The sequence below is a fragment of the Taudactylus pleione genome, unplaced genomic scaffold (genome assembly GCF_031769625.1).
Source record: "Taudactylus pleione unplaced genomic scaffold, aTauple2 ptg000216l, whole genome shotgun sequence".
Lineage (NCBI taxonomy): Eukaryota > Metazoa > Chordata > Amphibia > Anura > Myobatrachidae > Taudactylus > Taudactylus pleione.
In genome coordinates, this window is record NW_028284618.1 from 1,806,491 (window position 1) to 1,829,032 (window position 22,542).

Sequence of the window (22,542 nt, forward strand, 5' to 3'; positions counted from 1 at the left end):
GGCTGCTGAGAGATGGGGGGGCGTGTGGAACTATAATGCTCAGCATTCCACACTGCTAGGTGTTCACTTAGTTTAAGTGAGATTTGAGTGCACCATTTCTCATACACACATTAATACGCACAATTGTATATTAGCGAATGCATAAGATCCTGTATGAAAACACTGTTAATTAGCTTCATGCGCACGCATCTGCCCCAAGTGAACTAGCGTCTTAATATCACACCCCGCATACTTACACATTACATATTCACATAAAAGGTTTAATAAGCTTTAAAGTATAAGATTTAAGTTTGTTCATTTAGCATAAATGCTGTGAAATAAAGATTATTTGGTAACTAGGGTTTTATACATGATAAGTAAGCCGTGATTGGTATTGTACTGATGCGTACTCTTTCAACAGTATTCCGGTACCATCGGGGTGGAGATCGCATCATGCATTCTCAACTTATGGACCACAGAGACTTCAAGCAACAAAATGTACATAATATGAACAACTGTTAGGATGATTGCATGAGTCAGGAAACCAGAGACCCCCAGTTGTTAGAGGCTGGGTTGTGTCTATTTGAATCAACCTGTTAAATGCCTTGTAACATATGCCCTCTCTTTTAGGTTGTTTATTTCTGGGGGGGTATAAATATGTGTGCTGACCCTGGGTTCCTAGTCTTTGTGCTGAATGCTGATTGACGAGGGGTTTCTTGCTGATGCCTAACATCTGGACCAAAGAGCGCTGCGTATGTATAATTGTACTTGGGTCTGTATAATCTCTTTGCGCTAAGATTATACGAGGATCATAGCGTGTAACTGCTGTACTTTACTCGAATAATACTTTGTGCTTTGGAACCACATGTTCTAAGTCTGGAGTCTTTATTTACTGGATGACTGCGTACGCAAATTAGCGTCATCCTTAGAGGTTTATAGGAAGGATATTAGAAGGTACAGGCAGGGGTATATAGAGGTTCAAAGGCAGTATCCTTACTTAGTAGGGTTGGTTTTACACTTTTCATATTTGTTCATTAAAACATAGGCATAGAGATCGGGCCTTTGTCAGCAGACTGGCAGAAGCAAGTTAGAGCAGCATCAGTACCCTGAAATTCTGTTTTCTTCTTCTACCAACTAACGTCACTATTTCTACACCTGGTATAGTTGTGCCAGCTGATGCCACAGTGTATTCAGAGCACAATTTGAGTATAGGCAAAGTATAAAGCTGTGGAGACATTTGTTACTTCCCTGTCTTCATAGATATATTTATTGGCAGTTATTTATATAGCGCACACATATTACACAGCGCTTTACTGAGAATATTTCAGCCGTTCACATATGTCCATGGCTCAGTGGAGCTTACAGTCTATAGCCTCCATTTACTAATGAGTTTTATCACCAAAACGAGTGATAAATTTCACTGTGTATGATAAATGGTGCTCCAGCCAATCAGCTCCCAACTGTCATTTTTCTAACAGTTGACAGTTGGGAGCTGATTGGCTGGAGCACCATTTATCATACACAGTGACATATATCACTCATTTTGGTGATAAAACTCGTTAGCAAATGAGGCCCTATATTCCCTATCACATGTACACACACATACACACTAGGGTTATTTTATTTGTCAGCAGCCAAATAACCTAACAGTATACTTTCAGAGTGTGGGAGGAAACTGGAGCACCAGGAGGAGACCCAGGCAAACACAGAGAGAACATACAAACTCCAATCAGATAGTGCCTTGGTCAGGAATATACAATAGAAATACAGCAGGTGGTGAAATCACTACTAGCACCTGGTGCTATTACACATTAATAAATGACCGGCATAAAAAAACAGCAGCAAATGTAGAAAGTTCCCAACTTCAATAATGACAAAACATTAGAGAAAAGGGATTACACTGCGCTAGGTAAATGCCTCAGTACATTTAGAGTATGCAAAATATAATGTGAGGCTCAAAAGAGTATGAATAAACAGTTTTACTTTAAATGAAAAAAGGCACAATAAGAGGCATAAAATAGTAACATGCAGTACCATAAATTGGTTACATAACAATAATGTGTAAAGATCCACAGCATGAACCTGTTACGTAAGTATACTAATACAAGTCCTTATAAAGATGTGCTCCCACTAGCACACTACATAGATATCCAGAATGTAAAAAATATTTTTTAAATCATGCAGATTAGCAGCCAGTCATATAATGTTACCTCCCTGTAGTGGCACTGTAAGGTTGGTTTAGTGATGTAGTTCCTCAGTACTGCCCATGGTTAGCGAAGTGGTAATATAACAGTATTAAATGATCAGGACTGGATGAGGATGTTTCAGCTCCTGTTGCAATACAGGGATACATACACCCCCTCACCTTGCTACTCTATATCAGAAGTCATGTGTGCAATAGATGACATAGAAGTCTTAAATGCAGCAGAGAATGACCAGAGCACGTCACATTCTGACAGCTCTTTTCTTCTATTGGTGCCTACCATGTCCCTACTCTACTTAGCATTGAACCCTAGGTGAGCCATAGTACATATATTCAGTGTAATTATGTATTAAAGGAATGGTATGTTCCATTAAGTGTAAAGCCCCCACCCAGCATCTATGATATGGTATATATTGTCTTCCTAACCCCATCTTCTCCCCCATGCCAACAAATGTACTATGTCCTGCCAAATGGCCACTCCGGATCCATTCTCTCTTCTCCTTCCCTATTCTTTTCCCAGATGCAATATTTTCTCCATCCTCAGCTCCTTCTGGTATTCAGGATAAACACCCAACTGAATGAGCTGGCCTCTATTAAGGGTCTAGAACCATGAGGGTATCCATAAGGGTTAATAATATTACTCATATTCTCATACTGACCATGTCTACAAGAAGGCTACACATATGGTACGGTGTTCCTTCAAAAAAATTATTCCACCAAGTGGGACTTGCAAGTATAAAACTGTCATCAGCTAATTGTGGACCATAAATGCTAAGATCCCTCAAATGAAATCTATTTGTATTGGAAGTCACTTTCTTTTTACATAAATTATTTCGTAAACTTTAGTAAACTTGCTGTCTGTGCCAAGAATTCACTGCTAAACCAGCCAAAATCCCAACAACAAAAATGCCAGGAATGTAAAAAACAAACATTAATGTTAAGCCATCCATTAGTCGTACATCTCTGTTATTATCTGGCCAAAAGATATTGTTCCATTAGAGGCTACACATTTATTCAACATTTCACCTAGCAAAGCTCCTGTATGTATTTTTCTCTTGAGCATCACTATAATAAATCTATGTATTTGAACAAGATTACATGGACAATATCAATGAATTCTGATAAAAAGGCAAGAAAAACAGAAATGTACAGCTCCATTGGTGCAATTAGTATAGAGCCAAATCAGTGCTAGTAAATACTGCATAAAAGGGCATTTTAGTAACAGACTAGAGTCTTGTCATTTATAGAGATGCTTGATCTATACTTGTTGATAGTCTGTAGTGCTGAACCATTGCATGATTAGAATACAATAAGCCAGCAAGTATGTTTTATTTAATGTATCAGGAAATATCTCATGTAGCAAAATTATGTTAGTTGAAGATGGTGGCATGAGTTTATAAAGTTTAGCAAAAGCAGGGCAAAAAAGTAGCACTCTGACCCAGAGATAAGCTGTGTGATGGAGCTGGCTCCATTCTGTAGAATGAGAGTGGAGGAGCAGCTCTAGGGGTCTATCCAATGCTGCGTCAGATGCCACAAACTAATTCCCAGCATGCCTGAGGAACGAAGATACAGGAAAAGTCATTAAAGCCCAATAACTGAAGGGATTGTGGCTACAAAGCTGGTGTAGGAGAAGTAGAAGTGCCGGTTACAGCAGAGGAGATATGTTTGCCGTGATCAGTGCCATACCCTGAGGAGCTGCAGAAGCAAAAAACAAAGTTGAAACTACAGCTATCCAGAGGAAAAGTACTCCACACGAAGAGAGCGCAGACTATGGGAGAACGTACTACAGCCCTCCCGCAGCGAATTTGAGTCTCTGCCCCTGTCTGCATCTCTCCCTACTTTTCTATCAGCAGGGCCACCAGTCCCTCTCTCATCCAGTGTCCTCTCCTTGAATGACACCAGAAAGCAGAGGGGATATTAGGCATCTTAATGCTGTACTACTCTACCACAGACACACGGATACTTGTGACCGTGGATTGGTTCACAGTATGCTGTTATTTATTTTTTACCTATTTATTATTATATTTCTTTATTATTGTTACATCTGAATATAACTATTTATCATCTATATAATTAGGGCAGACTCACAGCTCATTTTCAGTCTGATTACCCCATTATTTTAACAAGAGGTTCATAATAAAAAATTGTTTTAATCCTTATAACATTCTTTCTGTAATTCACTAAAATATTGTCTTGTCTAATGAGTGCCCCAACAAAGGGATTACTGGTTTTACTTAGCATCTGCTAAGGAGTAGTTATGCTTAATTCCTGGGAGCACCCCTAACCTATCTATAAGGATGACATGTCAATTATGCACTAAGTTGGTCTTTACATATATGTTACTAATTCTTTTCCTGTGCAGGATCTTTCTAAATATTTCTGTTGGAATTCATAGCATATAGGGACTGAGCAAGTTGCATAGCAGTGTACTGTAGCTCAAATATCTTCTAATCTACAGTATCAGGAACATTTGCCAGATTACTAGAGCTAGCTGCCAGAATACAGTAGCAGAGAGAATGGCCAATTCCAGAGGACAATCTGTCACTATGAGAGAGTAAGCTGCCAGGGATACTGTACAAGCTGCTAGTGAAAGAGAAGAAGTCCAGGTCCAGTCCAGAGAAAGAGAGGTAGTGCAGGTCATGAGCAACAGATGGAGTCCAAGTCCAGCCAAGAGGGACAACGAGAGTCCAGCTGTGACCCAGAGGTCCATGGAGAACACATAGTTGTTCCAGTTGTCTACTACTTGATTGTTTCTTTGTTCCAGGTTACTGCTGTCTCTATTGTTATACTCCATATATATTGTAATTCACTGAGGAGAGTCACTGGACATTCGTCAAGGCCTTCATAAGTGTTTAAAGAGCCTTGTCAGTATCCAGAACTGGCAAGTCTGCTGGCTATGAGGGACCTACCAAATACTACACAGTACTGCACAGCACCATGCAATATATGTAGAGTACTGCCCTTCACTTCTACCCCTATATTTAACATTGAACAGTGCTTAGTGTCTAAGGGACGATTCCCTTCTCTATTGCACTTTTCTGTTCTTATATAAGGGACAGTATTACTTGTACGATTAAGCTCCAGTTGCTACCTTAACTGGGTTTAGTACCCACCACATTATATTATTCTTATTATCCATTCTTGGATTACAGCTATAATTACCATCAATGGCGGCTCCTACTTTTGGTTGTGATTAGTGCTTCTAATAGGAAGCCACGGCCGGTGTCAGGGAACACTCACTGTGGGGTGGGGACGAATTTTACTGGGGGAACTGCAGCCCCTAGGTAAAGTCCAACACTGATCATCATTGTCTTCTTCATTAAACAAGGTACTGTATCTTTTTCAGTGTTGTACAGTATGTTCATCATTCTCAGCAAAGAGATTATACATGGTAATTATATACTGCCGCATTCTGGCATTCTAGAAGTGAGTGATACATTATGTAACCCATCAGTTATAAGGACGAGTGAGTATTATCCTATACTTCTCATAGGATATATCATTCCTGTAGTGCCGAAGTATGTCTTACTAGTGGGGGCTGGGTGAAGAGGTGGAGATTGAAGATATCATTGTGTCAGATCACGGTGATGGCACAATGCCTGCTGTGCTCAGTCCTCTTCACTACAAAAAAAGAGACAAGGATGGGGAGGCCACTAAAAGTGCCCAATCTCCAGCAGGCACCTGGACTCAGGGGCATCCTCCTGCACATTTTCTGCAGTGCAAATCAGTAAAAAAAATATATATATTGTTTTCAAGTACAGATTTCAAAACCTATTTGTAGATTCCTGCTCTTTAGTAAAGATGGATTGATTCCATAGCAAGAACTACAAAGTATTTCTTAGAGTTTTTTAGAATACAAGACCCACATTTGAGTTTAATTCAGTTTCTTGCAAATTTTAAAACAGAGACCCTGATTCAGAGCCGGACGCTCTGACAGAGCGCTCGCTCTGAATCAGGGCCGTCCTTCTCTTTTTTTTAGAGCAGCCACCTGGCCGCTCGCATAGCTGTGGGTGACTGACACCCGTAAGGACAGACGGTAAGACTAGTCCTTACCCCAATCCTTAACCCACCTTCTCTGGTACCTAACCCTAAATTCCCCCCTCCCCCAAGGGCCTAAACTTTACCTCCCCCTCCTCGCACCCTAAACCTAACTCTCCCTCCCCGATGCCTAAACCTAACCTCCCCCCTAGTGCCTAAACCCAACCTCCCACTCCCCCTAACCCCGCACCCTAACCCTAATCCCGATAATGCCCGATACTTGCATTCAGTATGCCGTCGTAGGTATTTCGCCCGTCAGCATATCGCGCGGCGGGATGCTGACTACAGTACATCCCATTTGCAGCGTGGTGTCACCACAGTATTGTTCTTGGATAAAAGAAGCTGTTTGCAGATTAGTGTACTACTGTATATTTTAGGCACAACGGGTATCTAAAAATTGATCTTGGCAACCCCCTTTAGTTGTCCTTCTACAGGTTGAGCACCTCTGATCTATAAGCCATTTTCGAAATAATGGAGAGTAAATTGAGAGCCTTTTAAAGTCAGAATATGTCAGTAAAATAAATACCACTGGAGATTTAGTTCAGACAGGTAGTTGTACAAAGGTTTTATAAATCCCAACAACCAATCAGGCATTCGCTATCATTTTCTAAACTGTAGTAAACAAAAGACAATCTGATTGGTTGTTAGGTGTTAGGCCCATATATCAGCAATCACAAAAAAAGATTCACAGATTCCGCGATTTTTACCCCAATTTAAAGTTTCTCCAACCTGCACCCATACATTACAGATAATTTTCAGTGATTTGCATCTTCAGGAAAAACAGATTTTAAAATCTTGAAAGTCCCATCCTTTTTCTAGTAACGGTCTGCAAATTGGCTGTTTGTGACCATGAGCTAGCAATCTATAGCCCCAATTGGTCTTTGAAATTCAACATGTTGGACGACCTGAGTCCACAATTCAATCACTTTTTGGTCCGAATCTGCGATCTGTGCACTCCATACATTGCAGATTTTTTTACAGAATCATCTGCAAAACGCAGAATTGCCAAAATCGATTGCTGATCTATGGGGCCTTTACATACAAGACCTTGTGTCTCACAGTTACCCATGAACATTATTTCATAAATATCCCAAAATACTGTATATTCTTTATCAATCTCGACATCTGTAATGTTACGTTTTTAAAATATTTTTAAATGAGTAAAAAGAAAACATTGAGATATTTTCTCATTTTGCTGAGGGACAAACACAAGGTTCCACCAAATACAGTAGTCACTCACCAAATACAGTAGTCACTTGCTGCTATTGGCAAGAAAACACCTGACATTCATTACGGATTGCAACTGGAACTGCTTACGCAGATTGTCCGATGGTGCGTACCGTGCATGCGTATGCACCATAGCGCGCGTGCGTGAGTTAGCATTGCTATCACACTTCAATCACCTACGCAGACACAAAGCCATCACAGATCGAGGGACGGGACATCAGCGTTTGGGGGTTGTGATAGGGGAGTGGTTGGAGAAACGGAGGTGTGCGTTTTGAATGCTGTTGTATGGGCATGCCACTGCGACGGCATACGCAGCTTGAGTACTTACTGCGTGCGACGAGGTTAGAAATTTCTGAGTAAGGTCAGACCTGTTGTAATTGTGCATGAGAGGCCGATGTTACTCGATGTTCCCAATGTATATGCAGGACTGCAAAGTGTTAAGCGTCTCTATTCTGGCTGTGCGACGACTTTACGCTTGCGTTCATTAGAATATTTTCGCAGTAGACCTGCGTGCGTAATTGCAGCCACAATTGCAATAACGATCCATAGTGAAACAGGCCCATGGTCACTCTGGGCTCTGTGGTTCACAAGCTGTACAGCTAACTCCATTAAGCTCACACCGAAACACTTAAAAACCAAAGCATAGTACTTTTGTGAAATAAAAACGCCTGTTCACTCAGCGTCTTAAAGCCTATAATCAGGGAACAGCATGGCTTTAAGTGCTCAAAGGATTTATAGTGCTTTTATAGATTCCTCTATTAATTGAAGGCCATCGATAATTGCTACCTTAGTTTAAATACAGATGTGTGTCTTTCAAAAAGTTCCTTGTAGACAACTTAGAATTTAGTTACTCAATTCAGTTATTGATCCACATCACTCATAATCCCGGCAGAGCAGCGTCATAACATGGACAACGCTAAAATGTAGTTTCTCTATTGACAAATAAATGAAATAATACAGTAGCTTGATCTGGCAGTAAGTCTTTTAGTAATGGTAATTCAGCATATGCCTCTCAGGAAACTTGCACAATTACTTTGTAATTTAATAACTAGATGGCAAATCTAGTTTTTCTCAGCCGTGATGCATTTCACTTACGGTTTCAGCTACATAATAAAAACAATCAATTGCACCAGTTTCAAACATGATAACAGAAAGTAAATCTGCTTTGGGAGATGAATATTGTGCATTTGTTCATGATAGAAGAAAGAGAAGAAGGCCTGGTTCCACATTACTAACGTATCCTTGTACAATTGGGGATTACTAATTATGTGCTGAAGAGGGTTTTGAGAATGAAAAAATAATAATTGAATGAAATTAAAGGAAGTCGTTTTCTCATATTAAAAGCACTGTCCAGGGCCAGATTAACAATGGGGTGGATGGTACTAAAGCTTCAGGCCGCAACATAAAAACGGAATTGGTATGAAATACCGCCGACCGCATGCGGTTCGATTCCCGTCAGCGGCAGCCCGACATGAGCAGAGTTCCGAGCAGCGGAAGCCCGACAGCGCTGGAAATCCTGATCGTGGATAAGTAAGTATAGACTAACCTAACCCCCCTAACCCTAACCCTCCTCAGGGGTGCCTAACCCTAACTTCCCCCCCAAGTGCCTAACCCTAATCCCCCCTGTAAGTGCCTAACCCTAACCACCCCCTTCCCCGCTGCCTAAACTTAAGACCCCCGGGGGGGTGCCTAACCCTAACTCCCCCCCGGGGGTGCCTAACCCTAACCCTCCCTCCCCCTAGCCTAACCCTAACCCTCCCGGGGGGGTGCCTAATCCTAAATCCCCCCCGGGAGCCCTAAACCTAACCCTCCCCCCCCACGGCTGTCCGCTCGCGGCGCCCGGCATCCCTACGATCGGGATGCCGGGCGCCGGTCTACCGGCGTCGGGAAATGCTGGACGTCTACATATAGCCGGGTGAAATGCCGGGATATGACAGCCAGGAAGTCGGCTGCCGGTATTTAGGCAGTCGGCTTCCCGATTGCATACCATAAAAACAGACCCATCATCACGACAGCTGCCCAACTGGCCATATAAATAAACACGTAAATACATATTTGTTTTTGCTATATCATATTCCAAATGATGAACAAAAAACCTACACACCTCGGGATCCCAGTCCAGTATACTAAGATCTAACTATGTTAATCACTACCAGCCCAAGAGGGTTGGACAACCCAATACTGGTAGAGAGTCGACAACACACTGTTTTTTCGTGTGTTCTCCTCCCAACATAGAGATACCAGACATGAACTGACCAACCACAAATGGGTTACCACCGTAGCAAGGGAATATGATGCTCATGGGCTCCCATTTATAGTGGAGACAAGCCCAAGCTGCCTAGTTTGTGGGGCTGGTTGAACATTTGTGTGGGTGGGAATACTGCCCATGGCATAGAGTGCACTGTATGTGCCATCTTGGACAAGGGCATTGTTTGAAGGTGGAGTTACCTTTTAATTTTACCACCACTTGTAATCATAAATTTCATTGGCTTTAGAAAGATAAAGGTCACATAAAATAAACCTGATGGTGTGGTTCTTTTGTATAATGAGCCTAAGGGTATTTATTACAGATTATGGGGTCTAGTGACTATGCAGTGTTTGGAGACAGAGTGAAAAGTGATAAGAAAGTGATAAGGTGCCAGTCAGTCCGCTCCCAACTGTCATTTTTCAAACACAGCCTGTGAGATGACAGTTGGGAGCTGATTGGCTGGCACCTTATCACTTTCTTATCACTTTCACTCTGTCTCCTAACACTGCTTAGTAAATAGACCCCTAATGCACCTATCTTGTAGTTTTAGTTATACAAATGCTAGATAATTATTATTGCTGAGTCCTTGAAACCTAAGTGCTGTTGGTAAATATACAGCACGGGGGCTTTCAGATACTACATTTTCCAGCACTTCAATTGCTTGTCTATGACAGTGACAGGGAATCCAGCTGTTAGATTTGGTCTCATGAAGCATATAAAGCAAATGAATGAAGATGGGAAGAAATGTTCCCTCAGGGTCTGGGCATGTTATGAATGTGGAATTATACATTACATGACAAAGAGACAGAGACATTAGTATTAAAAACAAATCTCCTACTTTGATAAGAACTTGTATTTTTCCAGTTGCTTTTGTTGACATGTAGTACCAGAAGCTGAGTCTACAATCTTTCCCCGACTCTCTCCATTTAGAGCTTTTCACATGAGCTTTTTCGCCTCGTAGACCAACATAGGACGTCTCAAGATACAGAAAGTGACCTGGATCAGGAACACATGCAGCACAATAGGACAATTACCATAACTACACACATCAGACACTATCAAGCTGTATGGGGATTTTCTGTACCTATATAATAATTGTACAAGGTCTGTCCTTAGTCAGACATGCACATTGGTAATATAGTATGTCTGACTCCAGACAGACTCGCCCCCTTGTGACCCCCAGGGGCACCGTCAAGGGGGGTGGAGGGCATAATGACGGCCCGGGCTTGTTGGAGGAGCCCGGCTCAACTTTTGCAGTGCTGCTGAGGGGCACAAATGTCCACCATTGCAGCGCCGTGATAGAATTGGATTAATGAGTAATAAATGGGTAAATGTGGATTGTGTGTGAGAGAACTTATTTAATAAAATACTTGTTTCCATGGTGTGTGTGTCCTGTTTTTATCTTAATATTTTTTTACAGGTGGCCTACAGGTGCTAGTGGGCCCTTGATGCCCAGTGATGCAGGCACTTGTTGTTCTTCAAGAGTCATCATGTCATGCCAGCCTTGCTCTGAATAAGTGAATAACTACTATAGTTGAAGCAGGTGCAGTGTTGTGGGTCCCACAGTTGTGTGTGTGTGGGGGTGGGGGGGGCACGATTCTGGCAAGTTTGCATGTACTCGCATTCTGTTACATACAGCGACTTTTTTCTCTCTGGTAAATGGAAGCTAGTACGTTCCCCCTATGTCTCCATCTCCTTCCAAGAGATTATCATTTCCTTTAATGCCTCACCTACCGTCTCAGTATTTGACAATATCTCTTTATAACATTCGTGTCCATCAGGTGCATTATTCCAGCTACTCTGCATTCACCACAGAACACCCTAATCTGCTCATGTCTGGCTAGCTACATGCACCATAAGTAGCACAATGGTGCTACGCTCACAATACAGGCAATCTTCACGTGTAACCCATGCACAGACGTTTCCACAGAAAATCTAAGTGTTGCTACTGTGTACCTGGTATAGCGGGCTCAGTTTATTAGCTCACCGTTCATATTGTCAACAGGAGATTGTCAACATGGTCATCATGTCTACTGTGAACATACCGATATGCTCATTGGCGTAAATTTACTAAAGTGAGAGTTATTAGAAGTGGAGATGTTGCCCATAGCAACCAGATTGTACTTAACATGTAACTAGCACCTTCTAGAAGATAATAGCTAGAATCTGATTGGTTGCTATGGGCAACATCTCCACTTCTATAAACCTGCATTTTAGTAAATTTACCCCAAATGTCAGAATTGACCATATTGAGATTCAGACTGTTGACAATGTGGTTTTTAGTAGGGATGTGCATCAAGTCGTCGACCCCCGTGTTTTGGTTTTGGTTTTGGATCTGTATCTCCTTCAAGGTTTTGGGTCTGGATTTGGTTTTGCAAAACTACCCTCAAGTGTTTTGGTTTTGGATCTGGATTTAAAAAAAAAAAAATAGATAAAAAGTTTTAAAAACAGCTAAAATCATATAATTTATGCAATCCAAAACCTGAAATTCGGATTTAAAATCCGAATTCCGAACCGCAAAAAGATCAGAACCACGACCCGGATCTCCTCAGGAGATTAGAGCCGCGACTCGGATTTTCCTGGATTCACGAAATTCGGGTGGATTCGGATTTCTGGAGAACCGACCTGCACATCTCTAGTTTTAAGGTGATTCCATTCCTAATGCCAAACACCAACCCTAATGCTAACCCTAATGTCGACATTTTGACAATGCATACATTTTATACAGTATGTTGATATTCTGTCCATGTTGACATTTTCCAGGTGTCGACATTTATGATGTTGACCTTTTTACCATAACAACATACCGGTAGTGACAAACTGACTGCATACCGTAATAATAGTTCTATGACATTGCCGGGAAAGCACGCTGTGACTTTATGTAACACATTATTAAAGAAAAGAAGATCATACCATATGCATTTCCAATGGTGTGGTCCATGGGAGCACTCAGAGTTTGAGAAGAGGGCCCCCCTAAGATCCAGTCAAAGTTGTCAGCCATTGAGTTCTGCCATCCGCATATGCCATGTTCAAACGTGCAGGAGGTGCCACATTCATTTTCATCTGTGTTATCCCCGCAGTCATTCACAAAGTCACACCGCTTCTCTGGCCTGTAGTACTTCCCATTATTACATGTACAAATGCCAGCTGGGCAAACGCCTGTGAGGAGCAAACGTTAGATAGTTACAGTAGAGAGTCTTTCTAAGAACATTATTTGAGCTATTCAACTGTCTAATAGTTTTCCAACTATTCTATTTACACAAAATAAAACAATACTGAAATCTCTGACTAGGTCTTACAATATATTTATAAATAAAACATAAAAACACACACATGGTATAAATATATAATTGTAAAAAAAAAATACGATACAGCTGCCTGAATATTCAAAGACTTGTAATAGCCAATATCAACATGTGATTGATCTCGGGTATCAAATTCCAAGTTCCAATGCTGCTAGCACACAGGTATCAAAATTCCAGGAGGCAAAAAACAATTCCACAAATAGATGATGCAATATACCAAGGTTCCCAACCTCGGTCATCATGGGTACCCTAACAGTCCTGGTGTTAAGGATGCCTGTGCACAGATGATGTAATCAAACTGACAGAGGGAATAATTAATTAAGGGGGTGATTCAGAAGTGGGCGGAATTGCAAAGCTGCACACAAGCAGCTTTGCAATTCCGTCCTTGCAAATATGCGAATGCAGCAAGAGGTGTCTGATATCCCCTGCTACATTTGCGATCCCACCACTGCGACCAAGGTCGCAGGCTGGGATAAACATTGCGACTATGGTGGACAGCGCTGGCCTCTTAAGTAAGCCTCAGCTCACAAAAGCTGGCTAGCTTGAGGCCAGGAAACTGCGTCTGTGGATGCAGATCCTGGCCTTGCCACTCCTGTTTCTGGGAATGCCAGCCGCCCCCGCCCCCGCACCACCCTGAGAATGTCATAGCAGGGGCTACGTGCGATCACGCAGGAGCCGTTCTGCACATGCGCAGATTCCCGATAATCAGGAATCTGCAGTCAGCATTGCAGTAGTGTGCAAATGGGCGATGTTTTTTAATGGTGCATGCATCTAAGTAGCTACAAAGTTAAACAGCACATGCGTACCACAGTGTGCACACAGAGTTGCAGTAGTGATTGAGATGCAGTAATGTAGTGGAAATGTTCCTGGGCGGTGACTGGGGTGTAGCTATTCTGACACACAGAGATGTACTGTCCTTCATTTTTGGGTGTCACAGGCGTGTTGCATAACTGGTTACACACTCAGGGCCTGATTCAGAGAAGTACGCTAAAGGTATTGCAGCTGCGTCGTCCTATTGATTAAGTCTATTAAATCTATGAACCCATAGAATGACAGTGGGACGTGAGACCCAGGGGTCATGTTTTCTACATATGGGATCGAAGGCACAGGCAGCGACATGCCCCAATAACGGTCGCGACACACCTGCGTTCTTGCTTCCCATTATCTCCACTAAACACTTCCGGCCTGTCAATCACACTGTGAATAAAGAGTCGCAGCGACATTTACCGATAATCGCTCAACTGCAAAAACATCAGCATACAGCAGCGTACTTCTCTGAATCAGGCCCTCAGATCCTTATTTGCATACATTGGAGACCATACTCTTATGGAGAATCTGCCCCTAGGATGGGGCAGGTGCAAGTATCAGTATGTGCATCCAACGTCTGCGTTTATAGAATCACCAAGTGGGATTGTACTGTAGAAACTAAAGACAGACAAAGTGAGCGTCTCAGGCCTTGTATATTCAGGAGCACATTTATACTCCAGGGGAAGGGCTTTTACTAGCATTAGCATACAGTCGCAGAGGCGACTATGGCATTAACTGCTAAAACGGTAGCAACGGCGTGTGGCTCAAGAATATATTCAGCATTGCTTAGTAACTTTAGGAAAGCACAAAATAATGATTATCATCACTAAAACTCAGTTTTCCAAGTCTTAGAGAATTCAGGCAGTTGTAACGGGATGTAGTCAATAGACGGGTGGACTAAATGCTGCCGGTCTATATCCCGACTGTGGAAGCCTGACATGGGACTTAAGATAGGCGTTGAAATACCGACGCCTATCTTAATCCCGACGCCTGAATGCCGATGGATGCCGGACCGAACAAGGTAAGTCCGGGCATCTTAAGCAGTTAGCCGGGGGGGGGGGTTAGGTTCAGGCAACCCCGGGGGGACTTAGGGTTAGGCACCACCCCCTGGGGTGGGTTAGGGTTAGGCTAGGGGAAGGGGGGGTTAGGGTTAGGCACCACTGGGGAGAGGTGGGGGTTAGGCACCCCCCGGGAGGGTTAGGTTTAGGGTGCGGGGCAGGGGGGATTAGGTTTAGGCACACCTGGGGGAGACTTAGGGTTAGGCACCACCCCGGGAGTTTTAGGCTTAGGACCACCAAGGAAGGGTTAGAGGGGGGAGAAGGGTAGGGTTAGGTGACTTACCTGTGCCGTCGGGATTCTCCTTCTGTCGGGCTTCCACTGTCGGTATTTCACCCGGCGGCTATTAAACCACCGGGATTTGATACCCAACCTGTTGCAACTATTGTACTTTTAGAACTATATATTTATACCGGGGTGTAGTCAATTTACCTACGATAGGGATGCCGGCAGTCGAAATCCCAGTGCCAGAATCCTGACCCGCGGCCAGAACACCAGCGCCGGAATCTCGACATCAGTTGAGATACCAATGCCGGAATTCCGACAGCCAGAATCCTGACCGTATGTACAGGCTGGGTTAGCTGTTAGCCACGGGGGGGTTAGGTTTAGGTGCAAAAATATGCATATGACTCACTCACCGTCCAGCGCTTAGAGACTCCCACTGAAAGCATCCGCCACTCATACACAAAACCGAAAGCATCGAGCGCATATCAGGCGGCCATCTGCCTTCTGAGTAAGTCGCCATACACGCAGAGGGCTATCCTGCTGTGAGCATGCCCAGAAAGCAGAGTTTATGCAGTCTGACACTCCTCCATGTCTCTAACTACCCCCCCCCAATACCTTTCCCAAGTGCTGACTACCTGTCACTAACTTTGTGAGTGATTCCCCTGTGCGAATGTAATCGCATATCAATCGCTCGATCTGCATAAATATCAGCATTGCGAAAATCTGTGAATCGGGCCCTGAATGAAAAACCAAACTATAAAAAAAAGATTAAAGCACCTGCTGAACCTTACTGCTTTCATAGCTGTAGAAAAACTTGAAAAAAGTTGTCAAATGAGCTCACAAACTTTTTCCTTACCTTTCACAGGCCAGAGCTTGGGAGAATTAGGGACACGGGCAGAGGAGGAGACACACTGATTGGAAAGCACCAGGTCATCCAGAGCTATATCTCCTCTTTGATCTGTGCCGACTTTCCCTTCAAACGTGACATAAAACTCTTCTCCCAGTTCATGGAGAACTAGCTCTTTTCTCTGCCAAAAGTTCCCCTGGTCACCAGTCAGGTTTAAAAGCACTACTTCAAGCCCAGTCAAGGTGACCTGATGTATGGTCAGTGACCCAATGCCCTCTCCGTACATGTGGAAATAAAAAATGAGCTGAAAGAGAGAACACACACATTCGGTTGGAACTTTATGCTTGTGAAGGAACATGAAAAATAAAATATAAAGGAAACTAATATATGAAACAAATTAGGCTCATTCAGAAACTGAAGATGGACTCCCTGGTGGGAATATAATTGGTTATTAACAAAATAAGTGCTGGGTTTATAATACTGTTATACAACATTTAGCAGGAAAACTTTAAACTTTTATATGTGGGGAAGCCATGAGCTGTGGATGGTTCCAGGTTCTCAAGATTCAATCGAGATTTGATTCAAATGGCCAGCTCCCATGTGTTGTATTATGTCTTTAGGTCATGTGATCCCTTGTATGTGTGTGTGTCTCTGAGGTAATCCTGATTTTTGCTGTTGGAATTTAACTTGGGATACCTACTTTTCCAGAATTCAGTTTCAGGGTGCAGTTGGATTATGAGAATTACTGTGGATGGACAAATGTATTGCCTTTAGTAATATACAGTACTTAAAATGTTTGTCAAATACAGTAGGTGTCCTGACTTTCTGTTTCTTAGTTACACAAGCTTTAGCCATGTGCATTGTTAGAGGAAATTCTCTCATACTTCATTTTAATTGGCTATCACATAACCACATGTAAGAATCAGCCATTTTGTATTGTTGCAAGATATCCACATGGAAACATGTCAAACATCTTGAAATTGTGCGCACAAGCAGGATGTGTGCATCTACAAACGATGGTTGGCAACCAATGATGGCGTTGGTTTTACATGTCGGTGGCAGGAGAACGATGATTATTTTCCAGGTCTCCATGGTTTTTCGATGATAGTTGAAAAGCATAGACCATCAATGGTACAACCATTGATGGACAACTCTACTCAAAAGATACTGTAAGAAGTCACACATTCATTAGCATACTAGTGACTCTCCTATTTACATAGACTGAAGACTGGATTCAGGCACATACTGCACTATGACCATTTCCTGTGTTTAGTTGTGCCCAGCACAGGAAGTGTGACTCTTGTTTCCATTTTGGCTGACTCTTTTTGGTTGCCATTGATGGGTCCATTGGTGATTGCCATCGATGGCACAAAAACCATAAATGGTGAACCACCGATAATTTGCACCCCTCGGTGGCCACCGCTGCTGGGGGCATGGCGTGCCCGGGCCAATCAAAAAATGGAGGTGAGGCTTAGCGGCTGCAGGGGTTGGGCTAAGCTCTGTCCCATCAAGAAAAAATACTATCGGCTCCCACTCATCCATTGATGGCAGAGAACCATTGGCTCTCTGCCATCGGTGGCGAAACTATTGGCCATTGACGGTTAACCATAGATGATTGCTAACTATCGATGGTTGAATGTAAATGGCCATCCCTAGCTGTTACACGCCTGCAAACTACAGATGCAAGCATACATTTTTAACTCCCTCCATTTAGATTACACAACGGGTTATAGTTCAACACAAGGCTGAGTATGATATGGGACAATGTATAGTGAACAGATTGTTTCATGTGTTCAGGACTGACCATATGTTTAGTGGAGTTGGGATTAACAGTTATCATTACCTCTGAACTCTGTGGGTCATTCAGACCCGCTCGCGAGCGGCAGGACGCTCGCAAGCGGGTCGATGTTCCCCACTGCGCATGCGCACGACGGAGGGAGCTCCATCGTGCGCATGCGTGAGACCCGGCGAGCGACGGGCTCACCATCGCTCCGGGTCTCGCACCAAAGGGGGCGTGCTGTCGATGTTGATTGACAGCACGTCCCCTTTGGTGGGCGTGCCTGCCAGATGGAGGCGTTCCCATGGGAACGCCTACCGTCTCAAGCCGGCTCCACTGACATCACTAGTGATGTCAGTGGGAGTAATTTTGGCTCTGATAGAGCCAAAATCACTCCAGGGCTTGCGGCAGCGAGACCCTACCTGCAGGCAGGGCCGGCCCGCCCATTACGCAGACTACGCAGGTGCGTAGAGCGCCAGCCGGCAGAGGGCGCCGTGAATAGCCGCCGGGAACGCGGCGCGGCCACAGACACTGGAGTAGAGAGCTCCGCCGCCAGTGTCTCCGGATCCTGTGTGCGCATAGTACAGTAAGAAATGAAGGCACAGTAGAAGGCTTCACAAGCCCTCTCTGCACCGTTCAGAACTCCTCCTCTGCACTGTGTGAGGTCGCGGCGTGTGACGTCACACAAGCGCCACCACACCACCGCGGCCAACTGTACCTCCATCCAGGGCTGTCCTGCGTGCTGTCTTCAGGGGACGACCTGCTGGTTGCTGCTGCTGCTAATCGTGGATGGGCGGGGTGCCGTGTCCTGCAGCCTGTCTCAGTGCAGGGCCTCTATATAAAGGTATGTGTGCCCTGTCACTGACTGACCGTATGTGTGCACTGTCACTGAGGTGGTGTGTTATGTTGGGTGAGGGTTTATTAATGATATTTGAGGGGTGTGCTGTATATTATGTGGGGTGGGGGGTAAATAATGTTACTTGAGGGATGAGCTGTGTATTATGTTGGGTGGTGTGTATATTAATGTGATCTGATCTGAGGGGTGGGGGTGTATTATGTGATGTGGCCCTGGTATATTATCGCCATTTGCGATGTGTGGTGTGTATTTTTATGTGTGGTGGTGGTTTCTTAATGTTGTTTGAGGGGTGTGCTGTATCATGTGGGATGGGGGTTATTAATATTATTTGAGAGGTGTGGAGTGGGGGTATATTAATGTGATCTGAGGAGTGGGGTTTTTATTATGTGGTGTGGTGGTATATTGTTATTTCAGGGGTGTGCTGTGTATTATGTGGGGTGAGGGTGTGTTATGTTGGGTGGTGGTTTATTAATGTTACTTGAGGGGTGTACTGTGTATTATGTTGGTGGGGATGTATCATGTGGGATGGGGGTTATTAATTTTATCTGAGAGGTTTTGGGTGTATTATTATGTGGGGTGGGGGTGTATTATGTTTCCAACTAGACCATAATCCTTTATTTTTTTTCAGGGTGTGAGCATTCGGCCCGTGCATTGGTACCCCTTGGGGCGCTTACATTTTTTTTTTGCTTACCTAAAAAACTTGTCTTGGTCCGGCCCTGACCGCAGGGTCTCCGTCGCAAGCCCGATGGTCTGTGGGTGGTAACCCACAGCTATGCGAGCGTCCATGAGGACGCTCCAAAAAAAGGTAGGAGGGCCCTGATTCAGAGCGAGCTCAGCTCTGAATCAGGCCCTGTATGTCTTAGAGCAGTAATGCTGTGTAGTTAAAAGTTTGTGATAGTGTGTGTTTAGCTCATCCGTTTTATACAGTATGCTACTATTTTGTTATAAAGAGCATGATGCATGGTGGTACAATATAGTTAACCATAGATTGATTGTAAATATAGATTATTTGTATTGTGATTTTGCTGTAACATGGTTTCATAGACATTTCTGTTTTCTAATAACACACGTGGGAGAAATAGCCTGCTGTTTTAAAAAATCGGGCAGACTCACCAGGATCTTGCCGATGCCTGCAAGTTGCATTTCCACCCTGAATTATTATTTGTGTTTTTGTAACTGGTTGATTAATGAAGGATTGTATATTTAGTAGGGATGAGCGGGTTCGGATTTCAGAAATCTGAACACCCCCGAGCCCCCCCGATCCGAGTCGTATCCGAGTCAGGCTCGACTTTTCCCGCCTGACTCGGAACTGAAATCGAGGCAAAACGTCATCATCCCGCCTTCCGGATCTCGCGGGTTTTGGATTCTACAAAAGGTCCCCGCGTCGGCGCCATTTCTCACTCCGGCTGTCTACAGTGAAGAGGGAGGCTGGGAGCTAGGGCTGGCTGGGCTGTGTTGTGCTGCTGTTGTCCATAGGGGCTGTGTCCACTCAGTCCATAGGGGCTGACTGGGCTGTGTTGTGCTGCTGTTGTTAATAGGGGCTGGCTGGGCTGTGTTGTGCTGCTGTCATAGGGGCTGGCTGGACTGTGTTGTGCAGTGTAGTCCTAGAGGGGTGCTGTAGTGTTGTCCAGGGGGTGATCTGTGCATCATGGGTGCTCCCCCAAAGTACACTCCAAAAAAAATAATTTTATTTTCTGTGTTTGTGAATTGTGGCCCTGATTTAGAGCCGGACGCTCTGACAAAGCGATCGCTCTGAATCAGGGCCGTCCTTCTGAATTTTTAGAGCGGCCTCCAGGCTGCTTGTATAGCTGTGGGTGACCACCCACAACTATAGCAAGTGGCCAGGAAGATGGTCGCTATGGTCAAGACCATCATGACCAACGGGCTTGCGATGAGACCCTTGTGGTAGGGTCTCGTTGCCGCAAGCCCTGGAGTGTTTTCGGCTCTATCAGAGCCGAGAGCACTCCCACTGACATCACTTGTGATGTCAGTGGGGCTGGCCCCAGACGGTAGGCGTTCCCATGGGAACGCCTCCGTCTGGCCAGCCACACCCCCGCCACGCCCACCAAAGGGGGCGTGCTGTCACTCACCATCGACAGCACGCCCCCTTTGTAGCGAGACCCATAGTGACGGCTTGCCCGTCGCTATCTGGGTCTTGTGCATGCGCACGACTGAGCCGCCTCCGTCGTGCGCATGCGCACTGGGCCAACATCGACCCACTTGAGAGCGCTCAGCACTCGCGAGCAGGTCTGAATTAGGCCCTGTGTGCGCAGTAGCCGCACGTGCATCAACAAAGTAGCGGCAAGCGTTCGCCTGTGTCATAAATCAAGGGCCGGGTGGCTTGTCTGTTAAAGGGTGCTGTAACCCCCAAAGTGCACTCCAAAAAAAAATTAAAAAATATTCTATGTGTTTGTGAATTGTTGCACTGTGGCTGCACGTGCATCAACTAAGGAGCAGCGCCAATCATGTGCCTGTGTCCCATAAGTAAAGGGCCGGCTGGCTCATCTCTTAAAGGGTGGTGTAAGCCCCCAAAGTGCACTCCAACAAAAAAAACATTTTCTTCTGTGTTTGTGAATTGTGTGCACTGTACGTGCATCCTCAAAGCACCAGCGCCAAGCGTGCGTCTGTCTGTTAAAGGGTGGTGTAACCCCCAAAGTGCGCTCCAACAAAAATAAAATAATCTTTTTTTCTGTGTTTGTGTGTGAAATGTATGCGCAGTAGCCGCACCTGCATCCTCAAAGCAGCAGCGACAAGCGTGCGTCTGTCTGTTAAAGGGTGGTGTAACCTCCAAAGTGCACTCCACAAAAAATAAAAATGTCTTCTTATTTTTTCTGTCTTTGTGAATTGTGTGGGCTGTAGCCGCACCTGCATCCTCAAAGCAGCAGCGACAAGCGTGCGTCTGCCTGTTAAAGGGTGGTGTAACCCCCAAAGTGCACTCCAAACAAAATAAAAAATTATTTTTGGTGTTTGTGAATTGTGTGCACTGTGGCTGCACGTGCATCAAAAAAGGAGCAGCGCCAAGCGTGCGCCTGTGTCCAATAAGTAAAGGGCCAGCTGGTTCATCTCTTAAAGGGTGGTGTAAGCCCCCAAAGTGCACTCCAACAAAAAAAAACATTTTCTTCTGTTTGTGAATTGTGTGCACTGTATGTGCATCCTCAAAGCAGCAGCGCCAAGCGTGCGTCTGCCTGTTAAAAGGTGGTGTAACCCTCAAAGTGCTCCACAAAAAATAAAAAATTCTTCTTTTTTTATTGTCTTTGTGAATTGTGTGCACTGTAGCTGCTCGTGCATCAACAAAGGAGCAGCGCCAAGCGTGCGCCTGTGTCCCATAAGCAAAGAGCCAGCTGGCTCATTTCTTAAAGGATGGTGTAACCCGCAAAGTACACTAGTCTCCAACAAAAATAAAAAATTATTTTCTGTGTTTGTGTGCGCCTTAACATACGTATATGGGACACGTGCGCCTGTGTCCCATAAGCAAAGAGCCAGCTGGCTCATTTCTTAAAGGATGGTGTAACCTGCAAAGTACACTAGTCTCCAACAAAAATAAAAAATTATTTTCTGTGTTTGTGTGCGCCTTAACATACGTATATATCAATATAACATAAATGGAGGAACAAACTTTCTCCGATAAAAATAAAATAGGGAAAGATCAAGAACCACTTCCTCCTAGTGCTGAAGCTGCTGCCACTAGTTATGACATAGACAATAACATGCCATCAACGTCGTCTGCCAAGGCCGATGCCCAATGTCATAGTAGAGGGCATATACAATCCCAAATGACAAAGTTCAGGAAAATGACCTTAAAAAAAAGTTTAAATCATCTGAGGAGAAACGTAAACTTGCCAATATGCCATTTACGAAACGGAGTAGCAAGGAACGGCTAAGGTCTTTCCCTATGTTCATGACTAGTGGTTCGGCTTCACATGACAATGGAAGCCCTCCTCCCGCTAAAAAAATCAAATGAGTTAAGCTGGCAA

At 44.2% G+C, this 22,542-nt stretch overlaps 1 protein-coding gene across 1 annotated transcript in view; it reads right to left on the reverse strand.

The window, feature by feature from the left end:
• Positions 1-22,542, reverse strand: part of MALRD1 (MAM and LDL receptor class A domain containing 1) — a 612,799-nt gene that overhangs the window by 271,122 nt on the left and 319,135 nt on the right. The window contains exons 25-27 of the mRNA XM_088478591.1: positions 15,945-16,239; positions 12,609-12,854; positions 10,534-10,691 (exon numbers count right to left, since the gene is read on the reverse strand). Coding sequence (XP_088334717.1) covers positions 10,534-10,691; positions 12,609-12,854; positions 15,945-16,239 — 699 coding nt within the window. The remainder of the gene's footprint in view (positions 1-10,533; positions 10,692-12,608; positions 12,855-15,944; positions 16,240-22,542) is intronic.